Consider the following 16,405-nt stretch of genomic DNA (forward strand, 5'->3'; position numbering starts at 1 on the left):
AGTTCTGCAATTTTACGCACTCGATTAGATACAAAATTTTTCCATAGTGTAGGTTGTTTTAACCAACATAAAACCACCATTGAATCAGAATAAAAATATGCCGGAAGATGTGCTCAAATTAAATCTCTAACAATATCATGATATTCGACTTCCAATTAATGCTGCCAATAATTCCATTCGCGGAATTGTATATACGATCTGTAGGTGTAATTCTATTCTTCGCTTGAATTAATTGTACTTCAACTGCACCTTGATATTCAGAACGTAGAAAAATACATGCTGCATAAATTGATTTTGATGCATCTACAAATATATGTAATGATCGTTTAGCTTCTTTAGGTAATGACCCACCCAAAGCCCTTGGGATACGACACCATATTAATTTTGGTAATTGTCGATGCCACTCTTGAAATTCAACAGTTAACTCAGACGGTAAAGGTTCGTCCCACGAAAGTTTGATTTTCCAAGCCTTTTGTGAGATTAATTTTATTATTACAAGTGTTGGACAGAGAAATCCAATTGGATCAAACACGCTTTGGGTTTTTGCAAGCAGTGTACGTTTTGTGTAACAAATATTGGGTTCAACTTCAATGTTTAGATACATATAAAAGATCATTTTTGGTATCCCATTGTAACCCTAAAATGGACGTAGGTTCACGTTCATCGCCCGTAGTCGCCCACGAATTAGGTTGGAATTTTGCGAATTCCATTATTTGCTGAGCTTCAATTTGGAATTTCTTTGCATCTTTAATATCATACATATAGAAACCGCCAGATCATCAGTGTAAAAGCTCTTTTTTGACAACGTAACAGTTGATTCGTTACCTTTAATTTCATTCAAGTGATGTTGAATTGTAGCAGTTAAATGGAAAGATGAAGACGTTAACCCGAATGGCACCCTTTGAAAGCGATATCCTGTTATGTTTCCACTGGTATCATACCATAAGAATCGTAATGCATCACGATCTTTATGATGTATTCCAACCATTAAAAATGCTTTGCGAATATCTGCTGTTATACCAAGGATATCCTTTTCGAAAACGAGTTAATACAGATTTCTTGAATACAGGTCGATGTGGTAGATAATGAAGAATTCCTTCGATCTCAGAGGGAGCGTTTTCGATGATGCCTTCTTTTTTCCAATCTACAAATACTTCATTGTAAAGATCAAAATTTTGTTGTTGATGTAATTGTGTGGTGATTCTGTGAAGACGAACTGTTGCCGCCTTTTTATTGTCCCCTAAAGGAGGATGACCTTTTCTCCAAGGTAACAACACATTATATCGACCGTCTTCTCCACGTGTAATTGATAATTCAAAGTTACGTTTCACATCTAATTGCCAAACGTCTGTGACATTGAGACATAAATGTACTTTTCGGAGTGACCGCTTGGTGCTCGATACTCGAGCGTTTACTTAAAGTGCTCGGCGCTCGAGCGCCTTATTTTCTGCCCATGAGCGGTTTTTCCGCTCATGAGCATTTTTTTCCGCTCGCAAGCTCTTTTTCCGCTTGCGAGTGCTTTTTCCGCTCCCTATCGCTTTTTCCGCTCCTGAGCGTTTTTTTCGCTCGTGAGCGCTTTTAACCGCCCTCAAGCGCTGAAGGATTAAGCGCCGCTCGCAAGCGTTTTTTCCGCTCCCGAGCGTTTTTTTCCGCTCCCGAGCGCTTTTTCCGCTCGAGATAAACCGCTCTAGCACTTTTAGGAGTGTTCGGAACTCGCAAGCGGTTTCGATTTGAAAAACAACTCGATGCTCGCGAGCATTTTTGAGACAATTAGAGCGCTCGTCGCTCGTCGCTCGAGCGGTTTTTTAGAACGCTTAACCTAGCTCTGATTGTACAGCCTGGGAAAGAAAGATTTTGTTGCGTACGATTCATGGTTAAGTAGAAAAATGATTTTTAGCGCGATATTGAAAATAAGCAGCGCTTAAACAGTGTTCTCAAGATAAGGCTGTTTATCATGCGAAACCATAGGAAATACGACGATGGTCAAATTAAAGGAAAGATGCGAATTATTATCATGTTTAAAGAAAACCTGAAAATTCCGATTACTTCCGAAGATATGTCAGAAAAACCGAAAATTGCCGATTTAACTTTTTCTGATGGTATCTGAACAGAAAAAAATTCTAACACTTTAATTGCCATTTTTTGAGCTCTACAAGACAGCGTTAACAGATTTTCAATACAATTTCCGAGAAATCATCATCAACTTTCTTTTTTTTTCAAAAGTTGGAAGATATTGGTTCCAACACGATGGTGCATCCGGGCACATCGCCCTAATTGTGCAAGAATACCTATCGGACATATTTTCCATTTTCCCGAAAATTGCCCGATAGGTATTCTCGCACGATTAGTCATTGAACCATTCTGTTGAAACCAAAAATTTCCAACTTTTGTTTTTTGTGTGCCCCGTAGGTACGTCGTTGTATTCGTAATAACAAATTCTACTCAATCAGTGGCGTAACTTCATTTTAGAGGCCCGTCTTCAAAAATATTTGGGGGCTCTTTCCTTATATCAGCAATTTTTAAATGATGTTAATATAATAATATTTAAATAATAATGTAATATGTAGAAAATAGGTCTTGATTTAGATTTACTGATTTTGCATTTTGTAATTCATTGGTTCACAGCCTCACAGGTCCATTGTAAAGTTTAGCGTCCCTGCTTTTTGCGTTCAGTCGATTTTGTTTTACTTTAATTGTAAAGATTTTTGCAATATTTGTGCCAAAATAAAAGGTAATAATTCATTTTTTAATTGTAACTCTTCGTTTTATTGTGACTTGTATTGACCTCAGGTATTTGTAACTAGGAGTAGGTAACCCTTGAATTTGTTGTTATTTAATTGTTTCACATTCTTATTTTGATGTGTTTAATATCAGCCAGTTCCTTCGATGTTTAAACTCGTTTAGTTTGATTAACGGCTTCAATTATTTGTGTAGGAATCTGCCCTTTTTAATGTCTGTAATCCGTGCAGAGGTAGAGTGTTAAAATTACTTAGCGGCATTCATCTCGAAGAAATAAAACTTCAGTCTAAGGTTACCGTATTCAGGGGCTCCTCTGGATTTGAGAATGTACCGCTAATTAACAAAGTAATTCATTTATTTTATGTAAGAAACTTCGGAATGTTATTTTTCACAAATAGGAAAGGAGTGAAGTTGCTTTTAAATCTATTTGAGTTGGCTACTTTTCAGCGTATCAAATTTTGTATCAAATTAAAGAAAGATTTAGATTATTCAAATCCAAGGGTTACGGATTGTTAATTTTTGTATATTGCAGATATTGCTCCATATTTTTCACCTATATTTAGCCTCCGTGAACAATGATTCAGAATTTTTTTTGGACTGTAATTTGTAAACCGTAAAAAAAGCAGGTTCGTAAATAAAACTACTAGTATTATCCAACATTTGCATTAAAATGCATCTGAACAAACATTAAGGTAGTCTTCCCCTCCAGCAGAGCAGTACCTTAATTGGTGCCCCAAAATTTGTCTCTTATAACTCCTAAACAACGTATCCTAGTGAAAACCTTATTTAGAGACAAATTAAGCAGTACTGAGCTTAACTTGTTCAATTTTCTTATGGTTGTCTCTGACTTTGCAGCAGAATAGAGGATTATACATTGCAGTTCATTCGTGGCATGCAATATGCCAATTGGCCCCTTTATACATGCGCATAGTCGCGAGAAAGAGAGAGAGAGTTCATTAGAGAGACCCTCTTTCTCGCATTGCTTACGCATTGTCCGATAGCGGATGATAAAAAAGAAACAGATACATAAAAAAATCGAACTGTATAAAGTTCTGTCTCCACGGTATAAATGGTTAATCAAAACATACAAGACAACATCATACGTGAACATATAAAAATAATAGTGTCTATTATCACAATATTTGGCGGCATAACCAATAACCATGTACACATCCAAACCAAGCTCAAAACATGACTCTTCTTACTGTACTAACACAACAATGACGTCAATCACCAGGTATAAAATCTAGAGCAAAATCGAGATCGTAACATATAAAATATAAAAATTGAATCTAATATCGCAGAAATAAAACACAAAATTAAAACGAGTGCTACCTTGATAACACTTGGAAAAATATCCATTCTCTTCCCGATTGTGTTTCACGTCGCAACACCAAGAAAGTACCGCCATAATAATGCAGGAGTCCTATCCAGTCCGAGCACACTGTTACCGAGATTGCAAGGCGGCGCGAAACATTCGACGTTTTGATGGAATTTGAAAACGGCTTGAGTGCAATTTGCAAACAATTCTTACAATACAATACAATACAAATTACAATAACTTGACAGGAAGATTGAGGTGTTTTTGCCAAAGAATTGAAGGATGTATGAATTCGAGCTTGAGGGAACCTGAGAAGAGAAATTCAGAAAACTTTACAAACACGTAAGAAGGTGTAACAAAATTCTGTAACGTAGAAATCTTATTTGTAAAAACAACTGTTGTAAAATTCCTCCGTTAGATGTCGCCTGCTGTCGTCCCTATCAGTTGAAGTCCGTTTTTAGTTTCACACTTGTTTGTGCTTCTCCTTACCCCTATAAAAGCTTGCATTTGTACTTCACGAAACCGACTTACCGACCAGAACCCATAACTTGATCAAAAACCGTATTCCCGTGAATTTCAGACCCGATTGTTAATTCATTATTCCCCGTATATTCCAGACCAGAAACCAGAATTTGTTTTTCATTGACCAGATAACTTTCCGTTTCCGACTTCCGTTACTGGAGTGATCTTTGGGTTCGTGCATTAAGTTGACAGATCTGACTCGAACACAATTGCCACCGTCTATTTTGGATCCAGAAGAACCAGAAGAGTCTCTGTTATACAAGCCTGCGTCGGGATTCGGTACCTTAAATTAGCCCACGTGGAAAGCAACTTTCACCTTCCATACCTCCGGACTGTACCTTTCGCTTTCCCAATAAAATCGGCTAGGTCTAACACTTACATCCCTTAAAAGGAATCTTCCGAGCGATTCAAACAACAGCCAGTCGAATCTATCGGCATTCACGGAGGACTATATTAACTTAATGCACGAGTCCAAAAGTAGATACTTAGTAGTAGATCTATACTGCTTTAGGCGTCAACTTTTGACTACTACTGAAATGTTCAAATTCTACGAAATTAGCTACCCCAGTTTTAAGCATCAACATTTGGGAACAACTGATGTATACATTAGCAGCCCCGCACACTCAAAAAATAAAGGCACATAAATAAATAAAATAAAATACATATCCGAACATTTAAAATGTACCTTGTATATCCACTATCTCTAAAATAGGCACGCGTAACTGCTTTTTTTATCTTTATTTTAGTAATAATCAATAAACCTTACGACCCTGTCATAATCGTTTGTATGTGTATTTCAAATGACGAGTCTCATTCTGAATCCGATGTTCTCCATCATGTCAGTATTTATAATTTTGCTTTGGTGGATATTGCGTAGTGACGGTGCGCGAATTTTGGCAATCATTCCAACGCCGTCGTTCAGCCACAACACTGCGCTTCAGCCACTATGGAGGGAGCTATCCTTGCGAGGGCATAGCGTGACCTTACTGACTGCGGAACCAATCGGCGACCCCCAGCTCGTGAACCTAACCGAGGTGGACTTGAGTTTCTCCTACAAAACCATGTTGAAGAATCTCCAAGAGAAGATTTACACAAACCGCTTGGAAATGTACAAGTTTGGATACCTACGGCACGCGGAGGTTTGCGACGAGCAACTGGGCCATCCCGCGCTGCAGGCGATTATCAGGAACGAGAGTGAATGGTTCGACTTGCTGATAACCGAATCATCTCGTCTGCCTGTTCTCGCCTTTGCGCATCGTTTCCGTTGTCCATCCATAGGGGTAACCGTTCTCGATGTTTACCCCACGATGCACTCACTACTAGGTGATCCCACCCATCCCCTAGTTTATCCCGATATCTGGTTGGGTTTGGGAGACTGCACGTCAATAGTCGGTCGAATTAGGTGCGTTCTCTACGATTTAGGAACCTCCCTCCTGCAAACGAGGGTCTTGTTCCCTCTCTATGACCAGATGATAGAAAAGCACTTCGGAGAAGGTTATCCTCCAATTGGAGAGTTGGTTAAAGGGATTAGTATTCAGTTTGTGAACACGGATCCCGTCCTTCACAAAGTTCGCCCGCTTGTTCCGGGTGTTATCCAAGTCGGTGGTACTCTGCATCGCCTATCCCGCGATCCGTTGCGTCAAGTAAGTACCTCATTCTTACCGCAACTCAGTGGGAAGCTTTCAGGATCTGCGATCGGTATTGGACAAAGCAACCAACGGTTTCATATATTTTAGTCTGGGTTCGTACGCCAAAAGCAGCTCGTTACCACCTAAGGTGCTGGAAGTTATCCTCGAAACCTTCGCCGAGATTCGCTACACTGTACTGTGGAAGTTTGAAGATGTGCTCAATAAAACCGAGAACGTCATAACGTTAAAATGGGTGCCGCAGGTGGATGTCTTAGGTGAGTCCTCACCCCCACAGTCGTGGCCTTTCACTTTATTTGCAAGGTCATCCGAACATCAAGCTCTTCATCACTCACGGAGGCTTGCAATCCATCAACGAGGCCATTCACTTCGGAGTGCCAATGGTCGGTATGCCAATTTTCGCCGACCAGCAGCAGAACGTCCATCTAATTGTATCTAGAGGCTGCGGCTTATCGGCGAACTACAGAAACTTAGACAGGGCCGGTTTCGAAAAGACCATCAACGAGGTCATAGACAACTCAAGGTAAAACACGCGACGGCAAACGCAAATCGTTCCAAATTCGCAGTTCAGGTACGCCACCGCAATCAAAACGCTGAGAGACCGTGTTAGGGATCAGCCAATGACAGGGTTGGAGCGAGCTGTTTGGTGGACGGAGTATGTGTTGAGACATAAGGGCGCGGGTCATCTGAAAAGTGGGGCCGTAGATGTCGCTTTCTATCAATATTATCTACTGGATGTTTTAACTATAGTAATTGCACTGTTTACATTGATTATTTTTGGTTTTTATTTTGTACTGGCGTCTTTTTTCAGGATTATTCGTTTATCGTGTTATTTTTTGTGTAAAAACTAACAATGATATCAGTGATTGTTGTGACGCTCGATCCAAAACTTGGTTTTACATGTCGATGCAAAACTTGTATTTTTTATTTTATTTTGTGGTCACTTACTAAATGCTCTAAGAGCATAGTTTTAGGTTCGTACAGTCACGAGTCAGTAGTGATCTTTACGAAATTTCACACGATTGCACAAAATTACGCAATCCGTCGGGAAACGAAAATGTGATTGGAAATAAGTTACCTGCGCACATATGGCCGCAGGCGTGCATCTGAATTTCGTGGTCTTTTTTAGTCCTCTCTCCTAAGCTCGAGGTCGAAGAGCTCGGTTTAACACGTACGTTATTCACGATTAGTATCTCACAGCGTATTGTCTCGAGGCTTCTGCGTAATTGCTCACGGTTTTCTTCGAACGAGCCCATTGCTACCACTTTAACTTTTTGAATCTACGCCCATCGACCATTTTAATCTGTTCAGTAGTAATCATTTCTTTTAGCCAATGATATTCCAGAAACCTAAAATGCCAGATACGTAGATTGGCGGTAAACGAGAACTATAGGAACGACAAGAACGAATCCACAAAGAAGAACGACACAAACCACATGGACGACACAGAAAAAAAGAAGGGCGAGACTGTAAGGAAACGAATGACAAGAACAACAACAAAGATTTCATTCTCTTAAACACGTCTTGAAAACGCTTTGTGTTGTTTTGTTAATATCCGAGGGGAAAAGGATACTTAAGATAGAGAATGGTATTTTGGATTTGTTATTTTTTGTACTTTGTACTGCTATATCTTTATAGTGTTTTGCCAAGTAAATATTTATAAAAAATGAATGGGAGGTATTACTGAACTTTTTGCAGTATTGCCACTTCTCATGAATTCAAACAAGGGGTGCTGAACGAAAGTTGAACCTGCTTTGTTCATTGTGAAGTGTTTAAAAATGGACCTTTCCGTGGGATACCTTTCCATCTACGAATTTTTTGACTCCTGGTTGAAGTTTTTTCGGACGTTAACTTTTAAAATGTTTAACTACCACAGAAGTGTAATACGAACTGTTCTTTGAAGGTTCTAAACTTCCGGTGTATTCAGTTTAGAGTTCCTTTCCCTTTTTTATTTGCACACATAATTCCTTTACGCTTAATTTCACTTTTAATTACCTGCCTACGGAGATTTTTCATTCGGCTAGACTCTGAACGGAGAACTCTCTTTTGCTTCCAATTGTTTTTATCCTTTTTTAAATGTAAGTCTCGCGAGACGCTAATTCACGAAGAAAATAGTAATCTACGCTGTAGCAAACTCGGAAGGTGGTTGCCTTTTGGTAATCTAGACCGAATGCTTTCAAAAACTTTCCGGACTAACCCCTTCCTATTTTTTCATTAATTAATTGACGCCTTTATCAAGATGACTTTGAGTGATTGATTGAAACACTTCTTCCCAAGAGTCAATTATGTTGGTGGTGCCCAAACTCTGCTTAACTACATCTTTAAAATAGGTACGATAGACTTGTATCTGATGACTTTTCTGGTCAGCTGTTTTTGCAGTAAAACCCGACTGACTTAAGATTACCCCTTATTATAAGAGACTTTCTGAAGTCTAGAATTTCCTAAAGATATGAGGAGGACAGCACGCTATAAAAATTAAATGATCATGATCATTAATTCCACCAACAGGTTTACGGATTGTTTCTGTTCCCCCAGTCGTTCTACTTATTAGAAAATTCAACTCTCTATTTTGACACCCTGTACAGTATGTACTGCACAAATTGTTCGAACCTTAATTCGGAACAATAGATCCAAATTAAAAGCTACCGTTACATTCGCTACCTTTGGCTGTACACGCCAAATATTGACCTCGAGCTCTTAAACAGAGTACCTTGATCCTCCACAATCATATATTACTATCATACCCATGTTCATCTGTAAACTTTGAAACTTATCGGCCAATATTGAACATAATGGCTTGAAACATCGACCTTAAGCTTTGTCCTTTAATCACTAAGCCTTAATTCAAAAAGCTTAGCTATTGAACCTTGAATACCGAATACTAAACTTGGACCATTGGACGAAAGTCGAATTACAGAAGTTTCGAATAATAACTGAGAGGTTCAATGTTGAACTTTGGATTTTTGTGCTAGAACATTGAACTTTGAACTGTAAATGAACTTCAAACTTAAAAATTCTGCTCAATTTGCAATACTGTATTTTGATATACATTACATCGCCATCTTTAAAGTTTGAACCTAAAACATTCAGTAACTGGAACACTAGTTGAGTAACCAAATTTAATGTCAGTTTCTTTGTTTATCACTTCGTAATATAAACACAAGACAGATTTGCAACAAAATTCCAAAGAAAATATTCATAAAGTAATTAGTCTAATTTAGTTTGCGTGTGTTTGGCGCACCCATGAAATAAAAAGTGAAGAATTGTTCTTGTAATACAAACAAGAACAAACATTGGCGCGACCAAAAATAATACTAAAAGAGAAAATACGTCTAAAAGATAATACTGATAGAAGGGCACGTTGGCCGCTGGACTTCTAAGGTGTTTCGCACCTCTGTGCCTCAAAACATACTCGATCCACCACACTGCACGTTCTAATCCAGTCATCGGCTGATCTTTCGCCAGTTCGGCTAATTCCGCGATCCTATCGCGATACTTTGAGTTTCCGATCACCTTCAAAATCGCCCTCTTAAACTCAGTCTTCTCCAGGCGTTCCCATTTGAGCGACAACGCGCAGCCGCGGGAAACCATCCGCTGCACGTTGTGGTGCTGGTCGGCGAAGATGGGCAGCCCGACCAATGGTACGTTGGCGTGGATCGCCTCGTTTACGGATTGCAATCCTCCGTGGCTTATAAACAGCTTCACGTTCCGATGACCTGAAACGGGCGGTTAGGGTGGCGGAAAGGCTGCCGGGAGACTTACTCAAAACGGATATCTGCGGCAGCCATTTCGCTATGACGACGTTGCTGGTTCTGTTCGGCAGCTGATCCGACTCGAACTTCCAGATGACGGTGTAGGGGAGCTCGGCGAACGTTTCCAAGATGATGCGCAGAGTCTTCGGGGCCAAGTGCTTGCTTTGGGCGTACGATCCCAGGCTGAAATAAATCACCCCTTGGTCCGCGACGTCTAATACCTCCTGAAGATCCTGAAAAGCGCCGTTACTGCGAGTGGTCTCGATGAGATCGTACTCACGTTTGGCAACGCTTGTTGTTGTAGGCGATGGAGGCCGTCTCCAATTTGAACCGTCGCAGGTCCCAGAGGACGAACTGTGTGGAAGATTGGGTCGGTGTGAGTCAACTGTATACTGATGTCCTTGGCCAGATCTGCAACTGGTGGGTAATCGTTTCCGAAGTGCTCTCGGACGATCGCGTCGTTAAATGGTAGTAGGGTTCGTGTTTGAAACCACGAGAGCTTCACGTCGGATAAAAACCACCACAGACGATCGAGTAGAGTTTGTGAACCCTCCAGGTTTACCCACGTGTCCGGATACAAGAGCGGATGAGTGGGGTTGCCCAGAAGCGAGTGCAAGGTAGGCGTAGCATCGACTACCGTTATTCCCACGGATGGGCACCTGAACCGGTGGGCGAAAGCTAAAGCGGCGTATCGACTGGATTCCACTATGACCAAGTCAAAGGTCTCGTTTTTGTTTTTGATGAGAGCTCTAACCGGAGGGTATCGCAGTTGCGCATTGAGCACGTTCGCCAGTAAGAGCTGTCCATTGTTGAATATTTCATCCTTGTCGACTGTGCGCACAATTTTAGACAGATATTTATAGGAGAAGCTCAAGTCTATCTCTGTCAGGTTGGTCAGCTGAGGATCGTTGATTGGATTCGACGTTAGCACGGTGATCTGATGGCCTCGCAACGATAATTCCTTCCAAATCGGCTGCACTACGATGTTGTGGCTGTACGATGGTGTCGGAATGAATCCCAAAATGCGTGCGCTCTCGCAACTTAGCACACACGCGAGCAAAACTGCTACTATCATAATAGTCACAAATAAACAACTATAAGTAAATACTTTTATAGATACTATTCCGATTAGATATATAGCGTATCTTTGGCCGATATATGATACTTGAAGAACGACAATGAACTGACTGGCTACGAAATGGGCTGAAGATGATGACGCGACTAATCGAAAGTAAGATCGAGTACAAGGTTCATCGGCGACAGGAACCAATTTCACGTAGCGAAATGCCATTCTGACACCACACTTAAAAATTTCCATTAGACATGGCTTTGTTCTAGGCCAAATACCTACACATCGTCAATCCAGACTGGGAAAACGTGGAAAAAAAGGCCGGCCAGTCGACCAAACAATTTTATTCTTCCCCAATTTTCTTGGTTCACTTTTGAGCATCTGAGTTTTTCGAGTTATGTAGCCCCCCCCCCCTCCCAGGAAGCTGGCTTAGTGGATAGAGTGTTTCATGGACAGCACGGACAGGAACTCGAGGGGCGACTTGCAAACAACTGATTTGAGTGTTTTAAATCAAGGAGCAGCCTCTATCGCAAAGGATGCGTTATCGATCTGAAGTTGGACTCCTTTTCAATAGCTCACCTGATCACGAGTTGGAGGGTGTTTGATGAGCCGCCCCTTTCGGACCACAGGCACGTAGATATATGTCTACCGTGGGTGAGGCTTTCATATGTTTCCTGGAATAGTTATTTACATATGAGTATGGTAAATCAAGGTTTACGTTAACGAGTGAGATGTTTACTGCCGAAGCGTAGCTGAGGCAGGAATTTCGAAACGAGTAACGTCAACTGATTTAACATACAAATAATGTAAAACATTTTATTTCATACTGCTCTTTTTTCTATTAAAATGCCATACAATTTTTGATTAGAACGTGTACGCGTTCAATTGAAAGCAAAAGTCGATCACTTGATTTGTTTGATCTGACAGTAGTTTGACACATTAATACATAGGTTTAGATGGATGTCAGTTGATGTTGCTAGGCAACATTTCCAGTCTGGTAAAAATTTTCAGTCTGGTAAAATACGATTTACCAGACTCAAATCAGTCTGGGAAAGCGGTGATTACTAGATAGTATGAAATAAACATACTTTCCAGGCTCTGGAGACTACGTAACTTCGGACCCAGCACAGGAACAACCCGGGTCGGTGTAAGGTCGATCGACTGGAAAGTAGCTACCCGGGTGGTTACCGAGGGATTTATAGGATGGGCGTTCTACAGGGGTGATCCTGGCTCAGTTCGCTCGCTCGCCAGCTGGTGGTGACCTTGGAAAGTAGGTCAAGGTCACGTGGCGCTTTAGGTCAATGTGAAAGTTGCGTGCCACGTGTGCGGTGACCTTGGAAATTAGGTCGCGGTCAAAAAAAGGGCGAACTGTAGTTATCATATTGCGTTTTTTTCGGGGTGTCGAATTACAATTACAAAGTCAATGAATGAGCTCAATTGATGTGGTTCTAATCCCACTTAAGAGTGTAGGATCGGACGGGATATTCCCTGCTCTTCTGGAGGGCCTGGATCCGCTGCTCCTACATTTGTTGCACCTCCTTAGAGCTTGGGTATGTCCCCGAAAGACGAGTCGTTCCAAATATAACATGGCGATATGACTCATCGTATCTTTTAAAAACGGTGGAGCAGATGGTGGATGCACACATAAGGACTGGGATACTGATCTTTAGACTACTACATCCATTCCAACATGCCTATAGGGCTGGACGCCTCTTCACAGTCTCGGGTGCAGGGAGAAGGAGCACAAAACTTAGTTCCTAGGCATCAAAGTAATATGTTCTGCAGTTCCCGGATGAAATTGGTCCTTAATTTTGCTCTGCCAGCTCGACGCAGACAGGAAGACTACAAGATCTAGTTCCTGTAATTCCAATGTGCTTTGCCATTGTCCCGACGAAATTAGTGCTCAATTAAAAAGTTTGTCTATATCTGGGCATCATCTCGAAGTGATTAAGCACAAAACCTGGGGGGCCTGTATCCATCAAAGGAGACAAACGAGCTTTCTAGGACTCAAGATCTCATCGGTCTCACTTGCGGGCGGACGAGAAACTCTCGTAATAGCGCATTTTATTTTTCGAAAAATGCTCTAAACACTCATGGAACTTTTTGCAATATGGTTCTTTTTTCTGCTAAATTGGTTTTGTATTGTTATTGTTACGCTTGCATTGTTAGTGGCGTCAATGAATTGGTACATAATAGAGGCAATCTTCCGAAGACCTCAAGAACTGCTCCGACTTTGATGATTTTTTTATTTTGTTTGTTTTTTGTTATTATATTACAAATCAGAAGCCTTGTCTGATGCTAGAAAGGGATTGGAGTAGTACGTTGAACGCTAAGTTTAAAAGCTTCATGAATTCCTCCCGATAAATACATTGCTGTTTCCCTATGGTGCGTCTTACCTGGGACACCCTGTATGTACAAAAAAGAAGGAAATTTAATTTTCATAGTTGCTTTGTGATTCCAAGATTCATTAACAGCCAACGTGTATTTATGTGTTAAATCCAACATATCTGTATAAATAAGAAAGATGACAATGCGTAGTGCATTAAACGTCAAGATTTTTCTTGGTACAGGTGCCCAAGCTATCGGCTCCAGAATACAAAAAAACGAACTAAATATATTGAAAACTGTAGGAGTAGTTAGGGCCTCGGACGGACAGGCGGACAGATGGAGAAAGTGACTGCAATAGCGCGCATAACTTCATTGGAAAATGCCCAAAAATTTACCGGTTGCACTTTTGTTTTAAAAAAATTAATAAAATAGTATGATGAGAAATTCGATACCAAAAAACTTTTATTTGAAACATTGTTCGATAAAATGGATATTTACTTACTTTTTGAACATCCTGTATACAATAAAATTTGTTAAAAAACTATAAGGCGCAAAGATATCTTTTACAGCGTATTTTACCGCATACCTAAGAGTACAATTTAGTATAGAAGCATGATAGAAAAAAGTAACGTTTCGGAACGATAAGTTGCCGCCCTCCCTCACCCGCTTTTTGAAAATTCATCATGACTGATTCGTGGTGGTGCTGGCTTTAAAGTGGCGTAATTAAGCGTATAACCAAGTGTACCGGATGGCATAGATACCAACTACAAAATACGTAGTGGGGGAGGGGGGCTACGGAAAGTTGCCCTTCTCCTCAAATGTATTTTCGGATTTCTGAAGGCGATAATGGCGCAAGAGTTATTATCGGTGACGCATGTGAGAGCATAACGAGCACATTACTTTCTAATAAAATAACTAACAAGTCTCATGATTGTGTGTGGGGGGGGGGGGGCAAGTTAACAGACCCTTAGCTTGTAATGTTTCCCATTTTTTATTGTGCCAGGTCGAAACACCTTACACTATTTGTGCTGATTTTGAGAACCTTCTATGTCTTTTTGTATATGAGGGAGAGATCTAGATAGTCTGAATACAGGGTGTTTTCATTTGAAAACTTCCCACCACGGATTTATCGAAAACCACTGATCAAAGGAAAAAACGCCGAGAAACGTCAAAAGATTTGTCAAGGGGGACAATTTTTTAACCAAAAACTACTTCACTCCTTTTCATCCTTTGCCCGCCAGGGTCATTCTCTTACCAATTTTAAATGACATGTGGTATCGAGAAATAATGGGAAATTACTTACCAAAAAACTTTTATAGGAAATATGTTTCGATAGAATGGATATTTACAAATTTAGCTACGACATTCCATACTTTTCGGACACCCTGTATACAATAAAGGGCTTGTTAAAAACCGACAAGGCGCAAAGATATCTTTTACAGCGCATTTTAGCGCATATGCAATTTAATATATAAACATGATAGAAAAAAGTGACTTTCCAAAACGTTAAGACGCATAACCAAGTGTACCGAGTGGCATAGATACCAGCTACAAAATACGTAGTGGGGGAGGGGGGCTATGGAAAGTTGCCCTTCTCCCCAAATGTATTTTCGGATTTATGAAAGGTGATAATGGCGCAAGAATTATTATCGGTGGCGCATGTGAGGCCATAACGACCACATTACTTTCTAATAAAATGACTAACAAATCTCAAGGTTGGGGGGGGGGGGGAGGCAACTTAACGGACCTTTAGCTTCTAGTTTTTCTCATTTTTATGGTGTTTGGTCGAAGCACCTTAAAGTCTTTGTATGGATTTTGAGAACCTTCTGTGCTTTTTTGTATATGCGGGAGAGATCTAGAAAGCCTGTATACAGGGTGTTCATTTGAAAACTTCCCACCACGGATTTCATCGAAAACCACCGATTTCAGGAGAAACGTCGCGACACGTCAAAAGATTTGTCAAGGGGTACAACTTTTTAACCAAAAACTACTTCACCCCTTTTCATCCTCTGCCCCCCAGGGTTATTCTCTTACCAATTTTAAATGACAAGTGGTATCGAGAAATGATGGGAAATTAAATACCAAAAAACTTTTATTGGAAACATTGTTCGATATAATGGATATTTGGATATTTACAAAGATATCTACGATATTCCAAACTTTTCGGACATCCCGTATACAATAAAGCGCTTGTTAAAAAACGATAATGCTCAAAAAGAGATCTTTGCAGCGCATCTTAACGCATATACAATTTAGTGAGCAATTTAGTATAGAAACATGATAGGAAAAAGGAACTTTTCAAAACGTTAAGGTGCCCCCCCTTCTCTTTTTTGAAAATCCATGATGCCCGAATCATGATGGTGCTAGCTTTAAATGAAGTGGCACAATTGAGGGCATAACCAAGTGTACCGGGTGGCATACCAGCTACAAAATACGTAGTGGGGGAGGGGGGCTACGGAAAGTTTCCCTTCTCCCCAAATGTATTTTCGGAATTCTGAAAGGCGATAATGGCGCAAGAGTTATTATCGGTGGCGCATGTGAGGCTATAACGACCACATTCAATTCTCAAGGTTGTTGGTGGGAGGGGGGGGGGGGGTTAACGGACCTTTAGCTTCTATTTTGTTCCATTTTCATTGTGTCTAGCCAAAACACCTTAGACTCTTTGTGCGGATTTTGAGAACCTTCTGTGCCTTTTTGTATATGCGGGGGAGATCTAGAAAGCCTGTATACAGGGTGTTAATTTGAAAAATTCCCACCATGGATTTATCGAAAACCACTGATTAAAGAAAAAAAACACCGAGACACGTCATAAGATTTGTCAAGGGGGTCAACTTTTTAACCAAAAACTCGTCATTCTCTTACCAATTTTAAAAGGCATGTGGTATCGAGGAATAATGGGAAATTAAATACCAAAAAACTTTTATTTGAAAGATGTTTTGGATATTTACAAAGATAACTAGGATATTCCCTACTTTTCGGACATCCTGTATACAATAAAGAGCTTGTTAAAAAAACGATAAGGCGCAAA

At 40.4% G+C, this 16,405-nt stretch overlaps 2 protein-coding genes across 2 annotated transcripts; one reads left to right on the forward strand and one right to left on the reverse strand.

Moving 5' to 3' along the window:
- Nucleotides 1-5,343: 5,343 nt before the first annotated feature.
- LOC116181111 (UDP-glucuronosyltransferase 3A2-like) lies at nt 5,344-7,899 on the forward strand. Its single transcript, XM_031501385.1, has 4 exons — nt 5,344-6,225; nt 6,269-6,485; nt 6,532-6,751; nt 6,800-7,899. The coding sequence occupies exons 1-4, from the start codon at nt 5,383-5,385 to the stop codon at nt 7,077-7,079; spliced, it is 1,560 nt and encodes a 519-aa protein (XP_031357245.1). The 5' UTR covers nt 5,344-5,382; the 3' UTR covers nt 7,080-7,899.
- A 1,536-nt stretch (nt 7,900-9,435) lies between these two features.
- On the reverse strand, nt 9,436-11,055 carry LOC116180065 (UDP-glucuronosyltransferase 2B16-like). Its single transcript, XM_031499894.1, has 3 exons — nt 10,261-11,055; nt 9,991-10,213; nt 9,436-9,944 (listed from the first exon to the last, which is right to left on the reverse strand). Exons 1-3 carry the CDS (start codon nt 11,053-11,055, stop codon nt 9,436-9,438), a joined length of 1,527 nt encoding a protein of 508 aa, XP_031355754.1.
- Between the last annotated feature and the right edge of the window lie 5,350 nt (nt 11,056-16,405).

The sequence above is a fragment of the Photinus pyralis genome, unplaced genomic scaffold (genome assembly GCF_008802855.1).
Source record: "Photinus pyralis isolate 1611_PpyrPB1 unplaced genomic scaffold, Ppyr1.3 Ppyr1.4_LG9, whole genome shotgun sequence".
NCBI lineage: Eukaryota > Metazoa > Arthropoda > Insecta > Coleoptera > Lampyridae > Photinus > Photinus pyralis.

Bases quoted from the DNA above. Each gene is read 5' to 3' on its own strand.
- LOC116181111 (XM_031501385.1), top strand. From the start codon at position 5,383: ATGACGAGTCTCATTCTGAATCCGATGTTCTCCATCATGTCAGTATTT. The intron at 6,226-6,268 runs GTAAGTACCTCA...GGAAGCTTTCAG, and splicing joins CCCGCGATCCGTTGCGTCAA to GATCTGCGATCGGTATTGGA. The intron at 6,486-6,531 runs GTGAGTCCTCAC...TTTATTTGCAAG, and splicing joins GCCGCAGGTGGATGTCTTAG to GTCATCCGAACATCAAGCTC.
- LOC116180065 (XM_031499894.1), bottom strand. From the start codon at position 11,055: ATGATAGTAGCAGTTTTGCTCGCGTGTGTGCTAAGTTGCGAGAGCGCA. The intron at 10,214-10,260 runs GTGAGTACGATC...GGCGCTTTTCAG, and splicing joins AACAACAAGCGTTGCCAAAC to GATCTTCAGGAGGTATTAGA. The intron at 9,945-9,990 runs GTAAGTCTCCCG...CGCCCGTTTCAG, and splicing joins GCCGCAGATATCCGTTTTGA to GTCATCGGAACGTGAAGCTG.